General features: G+C 34.4%; 3 protein-coding genes across 3 annotated transcripts; all 3 read right to left on the bottom strand.

Moving 5' to 3' along the window:
- Positions 1–319: 319 nt before the first annotated feature.
- Positions 320–1,197, bottom strand: LOC131635376 (uncharacterized). The gene has a single exon (XM_058905994.1). The coding sequence runs from the start codon at positions 1,007–1,009 to the stop codon at positions 566–568; it is 444 nt and encodes a 147-aa protein (XP_058761977.1). The 5' UTR covers positions 1,010–1,197; the 3' UTR covers positions 320–565.
- A 9,024-nt stretch (positions 1,198–10,221) lies between these two features.
- Positions 10,222–10,539, bottom strand: LOC131635382 (uncharacterized). Its single transcript, XM_058906004.1, has one exon. The coding sequence runs from the start codon at positions 10,537–10,539 to the stop codon at positions 10,222–10,224; it is 318 nt and encodes a 105-aa protein (XP_058761987.1).
- A 134-nt stretch (positions 10,540–10,673) lies between these two features.
- Positions 10,674–11,160, bottom strand: LOC131635381 (protein MAIN-LIKE 2-like). Its single transcript, XM_058906003.1, has 2 exons — positions 10,765–11,160; positions 10,674–10,679 (listed from the first exon to the last, which is right to left on the bottom strand). The coding sequence occupies exons 1-2, from the start codon at positions 11,158–11,160 to the stop codon at positions 10,674–10,676; spliced, it is 402 nt and encodes a 133-aa protein (XP_058761986.1).
- Between the last annotated feature and the right edge of the window lie 11,111 nt (positions 11,161–22,271).

The raw sequence follows: 22,271 nt of genomic DNA, 5'->3' as shown, positions 1-22,271 counted from the left end.
TAAGCTAACTTATCACTTAAAATTTTGGTGATTATTTTAAACTTGAAGTTGGCTATACCTATATGTCTAAACTTGTCCACTGAATTAACTTCACCACCCTTTGAAATCAAAACAATTGGGAAAGAATCCAACCATTGTATGGAGAATCCAGCCATTGGAAAAGAACTCCAAAATAGCCTTGAAGTTTGAACACATCCATCTTGACAAAATCTTGAAATTCTTAAAAGAATAGAGCTCCAAAGCCATCAAAGCTAGCTATATGAAAGAGAAAGCAATGAATATGAAAGAGAAGCCAACAAGATATATTTTCATCATCTTCTTTTACTTTTTCAAAAATCACCAACTTACAATGTTATTGTAGAAATACAAATACAAAGAATCCAAAGCAAAATTAGCCAAATCTCTTTATTAAAAAAGAGAAAAGTAATGTACAAATAGATAGAGATAGCCATAAACTTAAACCCAACTAAAAAACAGAAGAAAAAATAATAATAAAACCCAAAAAAATATATTTAAAAAAAAAAGAAAAAGAAAAACCATAAATAAAATAAAATAAAACAAAACATCAATATGGTTGTTTTTCATTGACAACGTCAACACTAGCGCCGCAAGACAAGAACCTATGAAAAATCCGAATCAACGTATTACAAGAAATTTCCCTCATTTTCCTCAAAACCAAACACTTCCTTCTCCTACCTTGATTCCGTTTCTTTCTTCCACCACCACCACCACCACCGTGAGCCACTTTCTCTTTCACTCTACCAAAACATTTCTGGGTTTTCTCCGGCACAGTTTCTTTTCTCGAAAATGTATAGCTCTTAAGATACATCTGTCTGCATGAGATACTATCCACCACCCTGGGATGACCGTGACCGCCGTTTAAGCTGACCGATTTGACAAACTCTGCGTCCGATTCCGGCCATTTGTAGAGGTTGACGTAGTTGGCTCGAACCGGCACGCGTGGGTCACGTGCGTCCTTGACACAGTTTGATATGCAAACAGAACTCATCTTCTTGTGTTTTGTTTCTGTGTATAGATAGATAGAGAGAGACTCTACTACTATGGATTGGTTTGGGTTTTATATAATTTGAAAAGGGAAATTAATTATGTAATTAATTAAAACGGGAAATTAATTAATTGGTTAATTAATGATATGATGAGAGGACATTAAAGGCTTGGATTGCAAGAAAAGTGTGTGGAAAGGGGGGAGAGAGAGGGGTCATCATGTTATGTTATCATGTGTGATGATTTGTAATAACTGTGTTTTTTATTTTATGTTTGTAAAAATATGATGAATTGAATGTGTAATAGTTTGTGGTGTTAGGCCAGAGTTAGATGGCCTAAAGTAATTTTAGATTAATCTGTGTATTAAAATGGGTTTTGTGAAATAATCACGTTTCTCCTATTGTTTGCATTTGATGATATGGGTTATTCTACGAGGGTTATAATGACTAGAGCTGTTAAAATGGGCCAAAGCCCATGGGCCAGCCCATCAGGCCCGAAAATAATTAGGGTGTGGGCCTTATTTTTCGAGCCCATTTACATCCGGGCCTTTTTAAGCCCAGCCCTAAAAAATATGGGCCGGCCCGTATGGGCCATGGGTAGCCCGCGAGCTCCAAAAAAATTAAAATTTTTAATATAACTAGAAATTATCCTTTTCTAATTCATAAAGGTATGCTATAAATAATTTGCGTATTATGTATTTTAATTTATTTTTGGTATTACAAAGGTATAAATATCAAATAAAAGTTGATGATTTGACTTAATTTCAAACTAAAAGGTTTCATCCTAATATAATTATGTAGATAGTATAGAAAAGACACCATGATATATTCTAATTAAAAATAAGGTTGAAATGAGATTTAAAAAGTTATGATGTAATTTTTTATGGTAGGATAGAGTTAGTACAAATCATATATATAACAATTTGCTATAAAATAATATCATATCAATCTAATTATAATTGTTATAAAATTTTATAACAGTTTGTTAATATGATTGTTATAAAATTATAATTGTCATGAATATTTATATCTTAAAATTTGTTGGAACAAGTTATTTAATTTTGTGTGCAAAATTAAATATAATTTAAGATTTACTTTGAATAATTGAAATTAAGTTAATATGTTGTTTTACATTTTAATTGTAACTTATATAGATTATTTAGAAATCGTAATTTTAGATATGAAAATTGATATATATATATATATATATATATATATATATATATATATATATATATATATATATATATATATATATGTATTATTGCATGCAATTGTATGGTTATTAGAAAAATAAGGAGAAAATTTTGTTTTTTTTAGAAATAGGCCCATTTAGAGCCGGGTAGCCCGCAGTCCAGACAGGGCTGGGCCTGAGTAGTAAAAATGGAGCCCATTTAAAAATGGGCTTTTTGAGCCCGACCCTGAAAAAGCCCGAGGCCCGCATGGGCCGGCCCGTTTAGGGCCGGATAGCCCATTTTGACAGCTCTAATAATGACATCATTTTTTTACATCAATATTTAAATTATATACACTGTTCATCATGATATAATATGATCAACAGTTTGTTTTTTTAGTTAAAAAACTTATTATTTATAAAAAATAATAATTTTATAATACAAATATAAAATTTTGTTATTAATCAATTTAATTATTATATTAATTATTTATTTTATTTATAATTTATTAATTACTTATACTACTTTATCAACCAATAAAAGTTATAATATTAACTATTTTAAGACATTAAATAAAAAATATTAACCAATCTTTACATTTCATTCAACAACTTTATTTTAGTACTTATTTTTTTAATATTTAAAAATTTATTAACTAAATTATAAAATGTATTAACCAACTTATACACACAATTCACTAAAATTTATTAACCACGTAACATTTTATTTTTTTATATGAGAGTATTCAATAAACAAATTATATATTATATTACCAACTTATAAGAATCATCTTTATTTTTTCACTTAAAATTACTCTTTAATATCAAGAGGCATATTAACCAAGACAAAATTATAAATGTCAATGTTTTTTGTATTTATGAACAATGACATACAATATAGGTGTAAAAATTTGATATCAAAATAACATTTTTTTTGTAATTTAAATTTTTCATAAATTTAATGGGACGAAGATAGAGCTAGAATAAAATTACTTATAATTATGATTTTTTTTTTCAATTTAAAATATAACAACTCGAGCTTTTTTTATTAAAAAAATTAATAAATTTATTTTATTTTTTATAAAATAATTAACTGTTCGTACGTGCATAATAATATTTTATTATTTTATATCTGTCCATTTTCTATTCTAAGTCATTTTTTTTAAAAAAAAGTGTATTTCAGTTTAAGTCATTTTATAATATCAATAAATTATTAATATTATTTTTTCTATTATATCTTTAAATATTTATCATTATATCTTCTCCTAATTATATAAATTATGTTCCTTATTATTATTAATGAAGGATAATTTTATAAAAAATTTCATATTTCGTTTTTTCATACAATAATTATTATATTTTTTAATAAGTGTAAAAAGTACACACAAAAATCTTAAAATATTTTGACATTGAAGTTCATATATTTTTTAACTATTTAGTTAAACTACATTAAATAAACATTTTGTTAAATCAGCTGCCTTGTTAAGTGTTCAAAGACATTCGATTAAAGTTCCGTTTGGTAAAATTAGCGGTTGGATGATAAGTTAGCTTATAGCTGATAGCTTATGGCTGATGTCTGGTGGCTAATAGCTTATAGCTTATAACTGATGGTTGATGACTGATAGTTGATATGTTAATTAAATTGTTTGGTAAAATTAGCGGTTTAACTAACTGATAAATGTAAAATGACATAAAAAGATATTTCTTAATTAATAATTAAATACATATTTAAAATAATAAAAATTCATAAGAGTAATAATGGAAAAAAATGATTATAAGTTATAAGCTAAAACGATATTTAAAATAGCGTTTGGAAAATAAGCTATAAGTTAGTAAAATAAACTATAAGCTCGTGATAAAAAGACTGTAACCAAACAGGTCTATATTATCATACGAGCTTATAAGCTATAAGCTATAAGCTCAAAATAGAACTTGCCAAACAGAGCCTAAGAATTTTAAAAATTAATTAATAAAAGAGATAATATTTAAAATTTAATTGAATTACAAATATAAATAAGTTATTTAAAACTTTAATTGCATAAAAATATTATTTATATTTAAAATTTTAATTTGTATATATCAACCATTTAAAAGTTCCATTATATATATATATATATATATATATATATATATATATATATATATATATATATATATATATATATATATATATATATATATATATATATATATATATATATATATATATATATATATATATATATATATATATGGGTGGCCCTGAGCACGGGCTCGCGGGGCGGGAGCCCAGGACCACATAATTTTAGGGGCACCAAATCTTTTTTCTTACCCGTATATATATTAAAAGAGAATTTTCTATTACAAAAATACTCTCTAAAATTTTTTTACAAAATAAATACTGGTTAACAAAATTATAGGGGCACTACAAAGTCAAAATTAATAAAAGAATGTAATTTCTCATAAATAAAATGTAGAGTTAGAATAAAATCAATTAATTTCCCTAAAAATCAATTAATATATCCATAATTTTAACAACTAAAGAGTTTAATTGAGGCACTAAAATTAAAACAATGATATAGAAAATATTTTATAGTATTGATCCCAAAATTAAGAGTGAAGCACTACTTCAACTAGTTGAACAAGATAATGATCCCAAAAATAAGAGTGAATTCGAATCTTTAGCGACTCATAAAATTGGAAACTTTGAATTTTTAGTAGCTATGATTATTTGGTTTGAATTGTTAACTGTTGTTAATGAAATTAGCAAAATTTTGCAAAAAAAAAAAACATGTGTATTGATGTGGCTATAGAACTAGTAAAAGATTTGATCAAGTATTTGAAAAAATATAGAGAATCTGGATCTGTAAATGCTAAGGCTAGTGCTGAAAAGATTGAGAATGAAATAGAGAATGAATGTGTGTTTATTAAAAAAAACGTCAAATTAGTAGAAAACAACACTATGATAAAAATCCATCACAACCCACACAACTGAATCTTGAGTCTGCTAAAGAGTCTTTTCGAAATCATTATTTCTTATATATTGTAGATCAAACAATTGACTCACTTGATAGAAGATTTGAGCAGTATAGCACATATGAAAATATTTTTGGATTCTTGTTTAATATTGAAAGGCTTAGATCAAGTAATATTGAAAGGCTTAGATCATTATTTGATAGGAAATTAAAAGCATGTTGTAAACATCTTGAAACTTGTTTAAAACATGATGTTTCTTTTGATCTTGATGGTGAAATTTGCTTTAAGAATTGAAAGATATTAGAGATGTTTTAACAGTTAAAATAAAATCAAGCTATATGATATTGAGTTCTTTAAAGACTTTTAATTGTTTTCCTAATGCATGCATAGATTATAGAGTAATATTGACTATTTCTATCAGTGTTGCATCTGCTGTAAGAAATTTTTCTAAATTAAAATTATTAAAATCTTATTTGAGATTTACTATGCCACAAGATATATTAAATAGTCTTGCGTTGATTTCAATTGAAAATAAATTTTGAAGAACCTTGATTATGAACAAATTATTAACGATTTTGCAACAAAAAATACTAGGAGGGTGATATTTAAATAATTTTGATGGTTTGGTCAATTTTTTAAAAGGAAAAAGACCGGATCAAGAAGAAGAATAATAAGTCTTTTTATAGTGGTTTATTTTTCATGTAGTATAAACATTGATTCAAATATCTATATTTATATTCTTTTTACGCAATGTCAAATGAAAATGTGTTTTTTATCCGATTATTTATTTTATCCTTATGTATATATTATTCAAAAATTATAGGGGCACCACTCTTTTGATTCGTCCAAGACACGCAAAATTCAAAAGGCCGACCCTATAAATAAGTTATTTAAAACTTTAATTGAATTATGAATATAAATAAGTTATTTAAAACTTTAATTGGATAAAAATAATATTTATATTTAAAATTTTAATTTGTACATATCAACAATATATATATATATATATATATATATATATATATATATATATATATATATATATATATATATATATATATATATATATATATATAGGAGAGATATATTTACTCCAAGAGTAATTTATTATAACTTACTCCAGATCTTGACCATTTATTCTTTTCAATCTAATGGTTAAAAATAATACGTAATTTAACCATTAGATTGAAAAGAATAAATAGTCAAGATGTGGAGTAAGTTATAATATATATATATATATATATATATATATATATATATATATATATATATATATATATATATATATATATATATATATATATATATATATATATATATATATATATATATATATATATATATATATATATATATATATATATATATATATATATATATATATATATATATTGACGTATGGTTGTGTAGTGTTCCTAGACTTGTAGTGTGTGATGGAGCAGTAGTACAAACTACAAAGAAGTACACACACTACAAAGAAGTACACACACGTGTGATTAGTGCATGCTCTTAAGTTACATTTATGCATGCTCTTAAGTTACATTTATTTTTGACTGATTTATGGCAGCATTTATCTTCGTGTTGAAAAGCGTGAGGAAGATAAACCTTATTACCTCAATGAATGAGAGGATAAAAGAATGAGGAAGAAGATAAAAGAAATCGTTTGCATGTGTTCACAATAGATTCAAAATTATTTTGAAAAATAAAAGAACAATTGGTTTGTGAGTTTACAAATTAATTATGGAAGAATCTGTTTTTTAATATTGTGAATGATTTAAGAGTATAATGACTTATAGGTGCTTAAGATTAAGAAGAAAAAGTAGTGAAAAATCATGTTTGATTCTAATCATGAACACTTGTATGATTTGAGTGAAGTGATAAAGTAATGTGGACTAAGATCTGAAATTTATGAAAAACCCATTTTGCTATGGTTCGAGTCAACTATATATTGTGATTCAACTTATGCAAGTTGTGATTCGATTCATGAAGAAGCGATGATTCGACTCAAATTTGGCAGAGGCTAACAAGAGCTTCATGATTCGACTCACGTGTAACTTGTGATTCGAGTCACAGAGTTACATGATTTGAATCATGTGTAACATGTGATGCGACTCACAGAATCACCAAATTCTTGTTTCCCCCTGTTTAGTTTGATTCAACTCATAGGGTGGTGCATTCGGATCACACACCTAAAAATCTCAAAATTTGAAGTTTTCAAATATGTTTTGAGATTTTACTTGTGACATGACTTGAACCAATCTCAAATATGGTTCTTGTTCTGAAAACTCGATTAATTAACTTAAAATATAATGTACATACTCAAACACAAATAATTTGAGTTATGCATGCTAAAAAATGTACGGATCTAAAACTTAATCTTTGAATGCGCAATTGAAGAGGAGGCTCAATGATATAAAATAAAAACTAAAAACAAAACTTAAGACACAAGCAACGAAAACATATAACAAAGACATATAGTCTCCACCTTAATGTATCAGAGACATGCAACTTCAGTCTTCCTTTTTTTTATGCTTGACAAGCTTTCAATTGGAATTAAGTCGACTTCCAGCAAAAGAAAAACGTGATCAATGCTTTCCTTCAATTGCTTGTGGCTCCCTCTAAAACATGGCATAATACACAACTGCATAAAACACATAAAACAAATCTAGACTCACATTACAACTTCTTCCCTTTTGACAAGATCAAAAAGAGATAGGTGCTAATGAGTCCAAATGAAAAATAACCAGCAACTCAAATGATATTTCAGATAAACAAATGAGCTATAAATTTAGAATATGAAGATAGACATAAATGCAACAAATACGCAACTAGACATGAAACTACACAACAAAACACAACTACATGATCAAAACTTACATGAATTGAAAGATTAAATAATGCATGAAAACAGACAATAATGCTCAAATGCACATATTAATCATTCATCGGGGCTAAGCCTCACAAGGTATCTTCAACAACTCAAGGATCAACAATAAAAGTAAATCAATAAACATACTGCCCAAGGCGGGAGTATTATCAATAAAGAGATGACGAAGAGTGGTGCTACAAAGCCTTATAACGGGGAAACAAAATAAAGCAAGAGCCTAAGAGTTGGACATTTTCGCATTTAGAAGTCTCGCTTGAGGGACTCAACTATTTATGTCTCGCTTGAGGGACTTAATTACCTGAGTCTCATTTGCGGGACTCAAATATCTAAGTATCACTTGAGGGAGTCAAATATCTAAGTCTCACTTAAGGGACTTAATTACCTAAGTCTCATTTGTGGGACTCAAATATCTAAGTCTCGCTTGAGGGACTCAACTATCTAAGCCTCGCTTGAGGGACTCAACTATCTAAGTCTCGCTTGAGGGACTCAACTATCTAAGTCTCTCTTGAGAGACTTAACTATCGATGCCTCACCGAGAGACTCGCATTTACGAAGTTTCGCTTGAGGGACTCAACTGTCTAAGTCTCTCATGAGGGACTGGACTATGTAAGTCTCGCCTAAAAATAAATTAGCTCTTCCTAAATTAAATCACTTCGCCCTTTTCAAAGCTTTTTGCTTGAGAAACTGTGGACTGAGATAATTTTAGGGATAAATATACGATATCCCCTGTAAAAAAAATTAGATTCCCCCTTGTAATGTTAAGATTCCATGTCTTTAGCCCCTCAGTTGACCAAGTGGCATGGAATCTTCATTTTTGCTTACGTGACATGTCCATGTGGATTTTCTTTTAATTTTTATTTATTGTTTAAAATTCACGTGGACTTTCTTTTTTTTGAATTTTTGTTTTGAAATAAAAAGTTTTTTGATAATTTTTTTATTATGAGGGGAATAAATTAAAATTCTCTAAAATTGTAGGGGTAAAATACTTTTTTTTTTGGTTTTGGATATAAAAAAATTTCAAAAAAAAATTAAAAAAAGAAATTAAACTGGATTTTAAAAAATAAATAAAAATTAAAAGAAAATCCACATGAATAATGAGCAAGGTCAACTAGAAGAGATACGTTGATTTGTAAAGTAATAAGTATTGGACAAAATAGTACTAAACAATACATAATAGTACAAAACAACTTTTGTATTATATTGTGTTTGATTTTCGATGCATTAGACAATTTTTGTCTCTATTTTATTTGAAATGCCTATGCACTAAATAATATAATATAACTTTTTTACTAAAATATTTTTTATTGATATATAAAATATTAATATTATATTTAAGAATCAATATATATATATATATATATATATATATATATATATATAATATTTTGATTTTTTTTTTTAATTTGCGCTTGCACAAAAAGTTGTACAAACAAACGTACTTAGAGTCTCTAAAATAATAAGAGAATTTTTCAATAGACCCTTTGAATCTCTTAGACACCTGGAAAATTCCAATTTTGCCTCTGCTTTCGTAGATGCACATCTGGAAGCACTTTTTTTTTAAAAAACTCGTAGATGCACACCTACGGAACAGTCTGCTATTTTTTAAAATCACATATATTTCGCTCAAAAACTCAAACTTTATAACAACAATTGAAAACCCAATTCCAATCCATCAAAGTAATGTAATTTAAAGGCAATAAGTAAATAGTACACAAAAAATAAACATAGTATAAATCGTCGTCCAATAATATCGAATACATGTATCAAATTCTCGTACAAAAAATGAAATCAAAATACATATATGAAATAAATCCATCGGCATAACTATTGTGTGTGTCGTACATCATCTTGCGCATCTCCGCTGCCTCTGGCCTGCCTCTGTGTCCACCGCGCTGTCTGCTGGCTACTCTGCCTCTAGCGTCGAGTGCCCTACCTGTCCTAGAACGGTTTCTACGATACAAAAGTGCCCCCTCTACCACCCTAAGGATACCCTCCACAACACGCAGGCCAGCAGACCCCTCAAGAAAGAAACCATCGGCAATGCCTGCCCGCTCCATGTCAGCTATCTCACGACACCGAGGAAGAACATCTTGAGTGTGATCCATCTCAGCCTAATGAGCCCGCAGAATCTTCTCGTGGGCTGGTCTGGGCGGTGATCCAGGTGCTGTGGGAAGCATGTATGGGTGCGACACTCTGTAGTACTAGGTGATGTACCCTTCGACGCAGCTCCAGTCCCTCTCTAATGTGGTCGCCCGAGCCTCGGCAGGAACCAAGTGGTGCTCCCAAAATGCAAAGACCTCATCTAGATGCCGACGGGTCATGGCGATAGGAGCGGACTCATATGGGTGGCGAGGTATCATCTGCTGGTAGCCGAACTGACGCATGATGCGCTCTGGAAGATAACAGACAATGATGGTCGAACTGGCATCCAACCATCCAGAATATAGTACGATCTCATCAAACGGCATCGTCTCACAGTGATCAGCGTAGCACTCGAAGTGAATGTCCTCTGCAGCCATGCGGTCAAGACAACGCCTGTAAGGATCCGACACCTAGTTCCCTCTGAGGGGGCGTAGGCTCTGGCACGCGGCATGTCCTCAATGTAACCCGGTACCTCTTTCTAGCCAATCATATCAGGGAAGTGCTGTAGTATCTATGCCTGAAAAAAATACATGGTGATCAAACATACTATAACAAATATATAATAAACTTTGAGAAAATGTAGACGAATAAAAGTTTGTTACCACTAAGAGGGTACAACTTCCAGCCACAGTCCTCGCCTTCCACAAGCATCCCTCTCCCTGTCGGTGGTAGGTGTAGGCATGTGTAGCCGCTCCCCATTTGTACTCACGAACACGTACAATGTCCGATAAGTATGTCAGGTAAACGACGTCGGTGAAGGTCGAGCTCGTACTCATAAAGAGCTGAGTGCCTATCAAATATAGAAAGTAACATCTCAGCACCCGCTCTCTGTGTATATCCGCATCTGCCTCGTCACCAGCAGCCTGATGTGTCGCTGTAAGCTCCGTATGATATATCCTCTGCAAGGTTTGAAACTTCACGTGTGCCCCACGGGTCCTCTCTACCTCCTCAAGTGCATCATCAAGATCAACCCTTAGCTCCTCCATCAGCATCTCCATCGCTTCCTCCTTCGTCAGCCTATCGTGACTAAGGAGGATACTCATGATCGGTAGATGCAACAAGCATGCAATATCGTCCAGAGTAATGGTGATCTAGCCATGAGTAAGATGAAAGGACGAGGTCTCTGGATGTCACTTCTCTGCAAATGTCATCAGCATCCCGTTATGAATCGTCTGGAAGCTGACCCTGCAGAGGTCGCTCAAACCAGAAACTGCGAGTGGATTATGGAACCATGGCTCGTCAAGCTACACGAGAGCAGCAATCTTCTTGGCGTGGTTATAGAACCTTTGGGGTTCTCTCTCCTGAAATTTTCCAAAAAAAATTAATCTGAATAAAAATAAGAAGTAATAAAAAAAGTCATAAATTGAATAAAAAAATAATAAGTAATAAACAAAGAAAATTTATCTCCCTCTCCCAGATATGCCTAGCCGAATGATCTGCATACCCTGTAAGTAGGGACGTGTCTATAGGACCCTCTAGGTGCCACACATGCTCTAGCACCGGATCATCCTCGCGTACCTCAGTAGGTGGCACCGAAGATCCTGCAACATTCGTCACAGGCACATGCACAGATATAGAAGAACTGCCACGTTGATGTCTGCGGGCGGCGAGCATCTGTGAGGAACCCTCCGCATCATCGTGAGGCCTCAGTGATGCAGTTGTAGATAGAGTACCCCTCTCAACTAGAACGGACGGAGAAGGCCCGTCAACTAGAACAGATGGGGACGACCCGATTGGAACGGGTGTAACAGGTACATCGGGTGTATCAGGTACCTGTCTTGGAACGGTAGCTCCATTCGTCACCTATGATACTACACGCGTCCGTTCACGTTGCACCGATGCATGCTGTGTATTCCTCCCATGTATAACCCTATCAGGATGGTCCGCCATAATGTCTGCATTGTCATTTAATAAAATCGAGTAAGTTACTAAGTACTTATAAAGAAAAAGAAAGGAAAAAAAATCAGCACAGAACCTTCCGTAGATGCATCTACGGAAGTGTCTTACATTTGAAAAAATGGGTTTCTTCCGTAGGTGCATCTACGAAATGACTCAACGTTCTACTCTTCCGTAGATGCATCTACGGAAGGTTCTGAAACCTTCAAAACGCAACAATGACGTCTGGTCATTGTTGCAGAGGATTCAAAACCCTTTTTTAATGGATTGATCATCCATTTTGAACTTTAAACAGAACCTAAATTATAGCTAAACCTTATTTCTAACACTAACTACACCTAAAAATCGAATTCAATCTTTATTTTCAAAAAACTCTAAAATAACTCGAAACGTCAGAAAACTTACCGATTAAATGTAGTTTGGAACTTGTTGGAATGTACAGGTAGTTGACCTTGACGTTCCCGACCGAACTCAAGAGGAAGAAATGAACTTGTCTTGCAGTTCATTTTTTGAATTTGAGAGAAAGTGGGGTTTTGGAGAATGAGAAAGTGAAGAATGAGGGAGAGGAAGAGTCTGACGTGAATATAAAATCAAATGATTCCGTAGATGCATCTACGAAAACTTCTGTATGTACATCTACGGAACAAAACAACGTTAAACAAAAAAAAAGGTGCTTCCAGAGGCACATCTACAAAAACAGATGGACAATTTTGTCAAATCTGATGCGTGAGTGTTTACGTTGATTTCCGATAAACAACCGCTAGTCTTCCAAATTATAAAAAAAATACTTTGGTTATTCGCAGGATCGACTAGATTGATCCTAGGACATAGTCAAAAAGCTTGTCTTTTGTGATAATTTGGTTCATATTCTGTCAGTTGTTTGGCTTCGAAAGAAGAAATAAATAAACGAAATGTAAAGACTGATAATTGCCTTGTTATACACGTAAATATAACTCAGGCGAAAGATGAAACAAATATAAACTTGCAGGAAACTTAAAGTACAGGAACGTAAATTGCAGAATGTAAATGCTTCAAAGTAAACTTAAACGAAAGATAAAAGTGCAAGAATGTAAATGACTAAAATATAAAGAAATATAAAAGAAACTGGAAAGATACTTGAATTAAGATGAATACAAATGTATTTAAATTGGTGGTGTCATACGTACATTTCTCAGCGAACTCGTTCTCTTAACACTTGATACTTGAGTGATTTGTGAGTGATTTGTATAAAATGAACACACTGGATCCTGATATTAAGATCCTTATTTATACTAATTTCGACCCTAACGGTCCTACACTAGCGAAACGCCACGTTGCTCACATGCATATGCTTCGAATCCCTGGGGCGCCATCTGTCCTTGTTCGGTTACACAGACTATTTCGAAATTCAAATCCTCCCGCCTGAATTCTCTTTCGATACGTGGCAACGTGATCAAAACCGAGAATTCCACGAAAACACGCCAAGCTTCAGTACCCTTCGTATTTCGTAAAAACGCTTAAGTCTTAAAGACAATTCACTTTGAACCAGCTCCAATTTCCATTATCTTTACTTCAACTTAAACAACATCCTCAAATCATGGCCATCAGGAGCCATTTTTATTCTCAGAAATGATCATCAGAAACCATTATTCTCCGAACTCTAACTCTTCAAAGAATATTCTATCCAAACGAAATCTCCAGCTAACAAATTTCCCCCAATAAATGCCTGTTTCGAAAAACAAGAGAAATAGGCGTTTCTTGTCATGATGAGATTTCGTTTTACTCATTTTTTAGAGTTCCAAGACAACTGACTAACGTCATAATTATTTATGACTCATATTTCAAAACGCCTTGTCATTTTCAAAAACGTCTCTTCAAAACGGGCATTCCCATGTTTTGTCATTACTTGTGATCATTGCTCCTATATACTAGGAGTAAGGCTAACAACTGTTCGACCGCCGTTGGATTAAATCAGCGCTAGCCGCGTGTCCTTTGACCTTTATTCAAAAGATTTGAAAAGGTTCCTACTAAACCTTCAAATACTTAACCCTTTGCTTTCACATAACTTCATCTTTCATCTTTCTGCAACCATCATAGAGAAAAAAAATCTTCTTTGGTTTAACCTAATTTCTTGAAGCAAACACATCCATGGGGTCTTCTTCAAACGCTCTTCAACCCGTTCAAAAGATTCAACATCCTACACAGATAGGGAACCAACAACACATTTCAGACCCAAATGCAGCAGAAACTCGCGCTATCTACGCTTCTCAGGTTATTATTCCTTTTGAACTTTCTGGGAAAACTCATGCCTTCATGGGTCCTTTACCTGGGGGAAATAACCCTTCTCTGGGTAAATTTTTTCCTTCTTATTACAAGACTAGGCCCTTGCTCAGTAAAAACAAAATAGATGAAGATGGCAACCCAATCTTAGCCGAAAATGCCAATGTAGATGATGATTCGACTGAAACCTGTAGCAACCTGCCCTAAAAATTTAGACTTTTAGAGTCGCCACCTATTCTGAAGGGCGAATAGGAAACCCTACGCAGTTTAGAGATCGGGGTAAGTTATTATAATCAGGTCGAGGGAAGGTGTTAGGCACCCTCAACCCTTTCCTATTGGCTTTGAATCTAAGGGTCAAGTTTTATGGCTAAAAGTTAAGGTTAATAGCTAAGGAATTGAATAGGGGAAAAATTGAGATTTTAGGGAGGGGGACTCGCCTTGGTTATCCAAGTGCCTACGTATCTCCTTATGGAGAATCAGAGTCAACGTAGTTCGGGCACAAGGTTGTACGCCTTTGAATTTGAATTTGAGATGAAGTTGTTTGAAATTGTTTTGAATTTGATTTGAAAATCGTAGTTGAATGGATGAAAATCCGTAGTATCGTGGTTTAGTGTATTTTGAATGTTTATTTGGGCGTACAACCCTGATTTGATATGTCACTGTTAGATGCGGTGATCGATAGATTCGATCAGTATAGCTAACAGATTGATGGGCATTGCTGGTTACTCAGACGATAGATTCGATCATCGCGGGCAGCAAATTAATTGTTTTTAAGTTTTAAATATTTTTCATCTCTCGTCTAAAGCGACTAATAGATTTAGTCGGGTCGAGGAGAGAATTAGTAAGAATTAATTAAATTATTAAATAATCAAAAAGATTATTTCTCGTCTACTACGACTAATCGATTTAGTCGGTTTGAGGAGAAAATAAAATTGAATAAAAAACAATTAAACATTTATTAAAGTTATCAAATAGAAATTAACTAGTTTTATTTTTATTTTTGCGCAAGGGGGGTGCATTTTGTGTTTGGGAAGTAATTATTGGGGTGTGTTAATAGTAAGGGCTAAGGCCCATTAGAAGTTTAGCCCGTTTGGATCAGGTACGGTGAGGGCGTATGGCCACGGTGTGTGTACAGAATCAGGGACGTTGGATCTTTGTACGTGGTTATCTAAGGGTCTGCATGCGTTGGAGTTTGAGGGTGCGTGATAAAGCGCTTGCACAGAATCATGTTCTGATGCAGCAGCCAAGTGGCTATGGTCTTGCCACGAGGCATTCATCCGACGGTGGGGGGGAGAGCTAACCCACAAAAACCCCAAACATCCCATTCATTTCTTCACCCTTTCTCTCTCAATCTCCCTTCTCTCTCTTGGATCTCTCTCGTTCTCTCCCTCATCCTCATGTTCTTAACTCTCTCCCAAAACAAACCCAGGAAAACATCCTCTGACCACCGTAACCCGCCCCTAACACCACCGTAACCCCCAATTTTCCGGTGAATGTTCATCGGAACCTTCAAACCTTCAACTTCCCCAACCCAGAACCCTTCGAATCCTACCTAACCTTCAACCAAACTAATGGATTCTAACTCTAGCCAACACACAAATCCAGAAACGCAAATTACAACGAGAACAACCACGCAGTCCAAATCGAAACCCTAAGCTAAGTGATCGATGGTGTTTACCTCAATCGTTTGTGAACTTGAGTTCGTTCTTTCTGGATCTGTGCCTCTAATCTCCTCCTCCTTCTCTTTGCTTCGCAGGTGCCGATCGAGATGAAGATGGATGCGGAAGAGCGGCGGCGCTATTGTTTTCTTCCAGCCCAAAAAATCCCCGCTTCAATCTTTCCTCTTCTCTTTATACTTAGGTTTTAGTCCTTAATTAGGAAATTAGGGATTAGGTTTGATTCGCTTCAGCTTTCCTTGTAATTTGTTAGTAGATTCAATGTAATTTCTGTTTCAAATTAATAAAGATTTGATCTTCTTTATTTGTTAAGATTAGATTGAGTTGTTTGATTGATTCAATTTAAGATTTTTGTTTATTTGATTGATTGAAGATTGTTAACACTCTTGGGCCTGGGCGGAATTGGGATTAGAGTTTGTGGTTGTTGTCTGCAGCGGCGCTGGGCAGAGAGGGAGGTGCAAACGGCGCCTAGGGTTTCTGAGGAAGGAAGGAGATGAACAGTGGCCGGGTCGGTTCTGACCCGGTCGACTCCTGATCCGTGTGTGGCCCAAACCAGTGGCCCGGTTTCATTTGTTTTTTTTTTCTTTTTGGCCCAAACGCAATAACAAACACTAACCAAAAAAACTCCACAACCCCACTTTTGATTACTTAATTAACTAACCAAAGACTAATTAGTTACCAAAGCTTAATAATAATTCAGATTATATCAATTAATGATAACACTTAAAACAATAATGTCAATCAATGTTCTAATAATTCTAATATTAATAATAATAACATATTTAGTAATAATAATAATAAATAATAAAAAATAAGAGGATAATAGAATGGTTAAATGAAAAGAATGGGCCAAAATAAATTGGACCTCAGATATTTGATGTTCACACCTCCACCAATTTATACGGGCATTTTTATAAGAGAGCGAGTTTAATAATAGGTATATTAAACCTTATGGCTCTTAATTTTTAATGCCCTTAGTAATTTAGAACGGGAATTGCACCGGGTAAATTTTGGGGTATGACAGCTGCCCCTATTTAATTATCTTGGATTGAATGGCGTGAGAATACGCAGGTCTCACGCTTTTCGAATCGAAGAGTTATTAAATAATGGAAGACCCCTAAATTTACCTTGTGCTCAGGTGTGTGAGGAAAGAAGTGTTATGCTAAAAGCCTGAGACTTACATAGCGAGGACCCGCAATCAGTTGTGTAAAAGATTGTTTTTGTGAATGCATATGCATTATGTGTATGATCATGTTGTTTGTACAATGTACATGTATGAATGCTTATGCATGAAAATGTTGCATGTATGCAAATGAGTATGTATGTATGATCACCCATTGAATTTGTTGAAACCCTTTGAGATGTTTGTGAATCCTAGTTCGGATTGTATTTGAGGAGATGAAGTAATGTCTTATATAAGACTACTTGAAGAGGTTCCTGAACAGGATAGATCATCAACAGATGTGAAGGATATTAGGCTTTAAATAAAGCTCCGTGGAGAAATGTCTTAGAGAAGACTGAATGAGGAAACTCTTTGAAAGTGCGAGATGTCTTTAGAAAAAGACTGGAAGAAGTTTTTTTTGAATATTACCTAAACAGGTCGAGATACGTTTTAAACAAGATTACCTAGAAAGAGTATGATACGTCTTGAACAAGACTAAACTGGAAAGGCTTCTAAAAAGACATGGAACGTCTTAAACAAGATTTTCCTATAAAGGCTTCTTAAAAGATATGAAACATCTTAAACAAGGTTGACCTGGAAAGGCTTCTAAAAAGATATGAAACATCTTAAACAAGATAACCTTGACAGGTTTCTAAAAAGATATGGAACTTCTTAAATAAGATTACCTAAAGAGGCTTCTAAAAAGATATGAAACGTCTTAAACAAGATAACCTTGACAGGTTTCTAAAAAGATATGAACTTCTTAAACAAGATAACCTTGACAGGTTTCTAAAAAGATATGAACTTCTTAAACAAGATAACCTTGACAGGTTTCTAAAAAGATATGAAGCATCTTAAATAAGATTGACCTGGAAAGGCTTTTAGACGGGAGATGACATGTCTTAAACAGGACTAACCTAGAGAGGTTCCTTGAAAGGATATGAAATGTCTTAAACAAAACTACCTTGAAAGATTAGGATGTGCCTTAAACAAGACTGCTTGGGAAGATTGATAATCGTTTTGGACAAAACTACCTGGAGAGGTGAGAAACTGTTTGATTGCTCCTGGATTGTCTTTAAAAAGACTTGGAATGAGGTAATAGAATTGTATCTGTTAAGATTGAATCGTTGATACGATCGTATTTGCGCTGTAATTGGATGATAAGATCCCTTTGATTAGGAAGTGACCTGAAAAGGCAAATGTTGAATTTACGCAGTGTTATGATGTAAGTGTCATGTAATGAGATTCTCGAAATAAACGAGAATTATGTATGTATGACAATTCCACATTGTGGGTTGTGGGTAATACAGGCGTAAGAAGGCCGATTACACAGCAATGCTCCTTGTGTGATACTGGCGTGATTTCCTCAATATCAAAAATTCTGAGAGACACACCATTTTGACTTTGAGGAAATATCCTTAGAGAGAGCTCGAATATTACCATGTCATGCCATGAACCTGATATGCATTGCCCCAGTATTTGAATTCTTGAAAGATATGCCCCAGTCAATAGGACCATTGATTGTATACCCCTGCAATCGTTGCTATTTTGCCCCTGTTTAGGAGAACCCCCTAGATGTGATGCTCCCGATTCAGGGATCTTTGTAAGCAATGATCGCCTTTGATTAACTCAATCTCCATGATGACAGGTGTTGATTTGGATACGAAGCGAATGCTTTTCAGAATTAGTCATGTGTCTTAGTCGTGTCCGATGGACAAAAGTTCACTGAATACTCAGGATGAGACGATGTCTTCTGTGAGATTACTTGGAAGATTCCTGGAAAGGATACGAGATTGTCTTGAACAAGACTGTGCTTTAAACAATGCTCGGGGAGGCACGTTTGCAAAGAGGGTCAAAAGATTCCCATAGAGGACAAAGACTATTTTGAGGAATGTAATGTTTTAAACAAAACTCAGGAAAAGACATTTTGAAGAAGGTTACCCTAGAAAGGATAGGAGACTGTCTTAAAGAAGGACTTGTACTTTAAACAAAGTTTGACACAGTTTTTTTTGGAAGCATAAGAGAAGTTTGAACATGTCTGAAAAGATTGACGGACGTCTTTAAAGAGATTACCTAGAAAGGTTCCTGGAAAGGACAAGGGATTTTTTTTTTAGAGAATATTACCTGAAAAGGAATATCTTAAAGAAGACTGAAAAAGTTAAGAGACGTCTTACATAAGACTACCTAGAAAAGGTTTTTTTTAGAAAGGAATATGTCTTAGAGAAGACTATCTGAAAAGTTTTTTTTGAAAATGACGAGAGACACCTGGAAAGGTTTGTGGAATGTGTCTTAAAGAAGACTATTTAAAAAAGGGCTCCTAGAAAGGATAATAGATATTTGAACATGTCTTAAAGAAGACCACATGAACAGATTGAGAGATGTTTTATAAAAGTTCCTGGAAAGGACATGAGAGTGGTATTGACAACATTTGATACTGAGTGACCTTTTGCAATGTGCCCCCCTAGTAATGGACTTGCCCCATGGGCTATTCATAGTCCTTGAGAGATCCCATGGATCTTGATTAGATTGCCCCAGACAAATAGGATGACAACGGGCTATGCCCTGTGTATACAATAGCCATCCGAGTTAGGCGTAAGAGATATTTCTTCTTTGATATGCTTTTAAAGTTATCTCGCCTGTCAGTAGGTTTTTAGCCATTAGCCATGCCCCACGCGACTTCTCCCCGATGTTAAAACATTTGAATCTATATAGACCAGTGTGCTTTACAATGAAATTCATAAGATGCGAATGCATATGTTTGTCTTGAAAGCTTAAAAACATTTTTGAGTAAAACAAAGTTTTTTTTTGTGAGAATGTGATATCAACTCAAGAGTTATAGTAGACCTTAAGGAGTCGGGATACCTTTTTGTAACAGTATGCTTTCGAACTAACCATGTTTCAGTTAGGACTTTTGAAGGTTGTAGCGTGGCCTGGTTCACGGTTTTAAGAAACAAAAGATATAAGGCTCAAAATTTATTTAACCCAATCCCCATCTTCGTGATGTTCTCCAGTCCTATGCTCAGTTTAACTATTTTAGTCTCCAAAAGAATTTGGGAATCATGACATTGACATGATGGTTCAAAAACCGAAGGTTTATTTGCGAAGGCAGTCAACCTCTTTTTTGTAATATTTTCCATTTGTCGGGGATATATTGTGCCCCTTTTTTTTTACTTTACTATCCAATTTTACCTGAACTGTTTATTAAAAAATACAGTCAGCGGGATGCCCCGATTTTGCCGGAGTCTCCTTAATAGGTTTTGACTTGGCGGACCTTGCGTTATTTTTCTTTTTCTTTGCGGACATTGACTGCCAGGCTTAATTATGACGGAGAACCATCAGTGATTATGTTCAAAGGAACAATTTGAGATAATCAAGTTAACTGAACAGCTACCCTACCCAGGTTATACTTTGAGGGTTTTTATTTTGTACGTGAAGGAAAACTCCTACTTCTTAGGCTCAACGAGGTTGACAAGGGATTAACATCCTTATATCTCCACTGTATTAGAATTGAAACAATGCCTGTACATCGTCAACACGGTCTGTTCGAAAGCGTACTATATGAGATTGTGGTATCGTTTTCGTCATTCTCCATCTAAAGGTACATATCTTTGAACAAAAGTTGAATATCACAAATAATAAACCAAGTAAAGACACAGTTTTGAATATAGTGAAAACACTAGGAATAAACCAAGGCAAACGTAAGCAATGCATTAATGATTTTTGTAAAGTACATAGCGTATACCGCAAACCAATGTTTAAACAAACTGAAAAGAAATTGCAAATGAAAGCAAAAACTAATGATCTAAGGAAACCCTTCTTCTAGCCACTTGTAGCATTAGGCTTGCGAGGCTGTTCAAACTCAATGAGCCCTTCTTCAATTAGATCTTGGATCTTGTGCTTCAACGGCCCACAATCTTCTGTATCATGACCAGGACTATCTGAATGATAAGCGCACCTAGCATGATGCTTGTACCCAGGAGCGGGGTTAGCTGGAGCCGAGTATGGAGGCAGCAAAGTTATCATGTTTTGACTGAGCAGATGTTGCAAAGCTTGAGATAGTGGCATGTGCAACGGGGTGAATGATCGTTTTGGTTTGGATATCCAGGGGCGTTGGCCACCCTGTTGCTTTTGCTGATCCTTCTGTTGTAGTGCCGGGGTCTGACTGACCAGGATTGCTCCTACAGTGCTGGGTTCTTTCTTCCCATCATATGATTTCTTTGCTTGATAGGAACCTGAGGGTGCCCCTTGTATCTTCCCATTTTTTATCCCATTTTCAATCCTTTCACCAATGACTACCAAGTCCGAGAACCCTGAAGATATGCTTCCGACCATCTTATCATAGTATGGCCCTTGTAAAGTACTCATAAATATGTCCACCAGTTCTTTTTCCATCAAGGGAGGTTGGACTCGAGAAGCCATTTCCCTCCACCTTTGGGCATACTCCTTGAATGATTCATCCTTCTTCTGCGACATGTTTTGTAATTGCATCCGGTTGGGTGCCATGTCCAGGTTGTACTTGTATTGCTTCAAGAATGTGTTAGCAAGATCATTCCAGCTTCGGATATAGGATTTCTCCAATTGCATGTACCAGTCAACAGATGCCCCACTTAAGCTATCTTGAAAGAAATGTATCATCAGCTTTTGATCGTGAGCATAGGCAGCCATTTTTCGCACATACATGCGCAAGTGGTTCCTCGGACATGTGAGTCCTTTGTATTTCTCGAAGTCAGGAATCTTGAATTTGTGTGGGATAGTCAAGTCTGAGACCAAACTCATTTCGAAAGCATCCACATCAAAAGCATCGTACCCTTCTACTACTTTTAGTCTCTCCTCTAGTGCCTTGATTTGTTCATTGTCCTTGGAGTCTTCCCCAGAGTTAGGAATAGACTGCTGTGTCTGAGGTGCTTGGTCTGTGTTGTCCACCTCTTGTACTCCGTATTGTAGATCCAGGTAATCATTATCCTTAAGGACATTGTTAGCAGGAATGCGAACTGTGCGGGTTGTCCCTTTTGTTTGTGGAGTGGGGACAAACCCTTCTTGAGAGGTCTCTCCTTTCTCTTGGAATTGGATAGCTCTCCTGACAGATCGGACCTGAGGTCTGTCCTTAGCCGGGCCA

Source organism: Vicia villosa, unplaced genomic scaffold (assembly GCF_029867415.1).
Source record: "Vicia villosa cultivar HV-30 ecotype Madison, WI unplaced genomic scaffold, Vvil1.0 ctg.001471F_1_1, whole genome shotgun sequence".
NCBI lineage: Eukaryota > Viridiplantae > Streptophyta > Magnoliopsida > Fabales > Fabaceae > Vicia > Vicia villosa.
The sequence above is the reverse complement of the archived record's forward strand: the minus strand, read 5'-3'. Positions and strand labels throughout refer to the sequence as shown.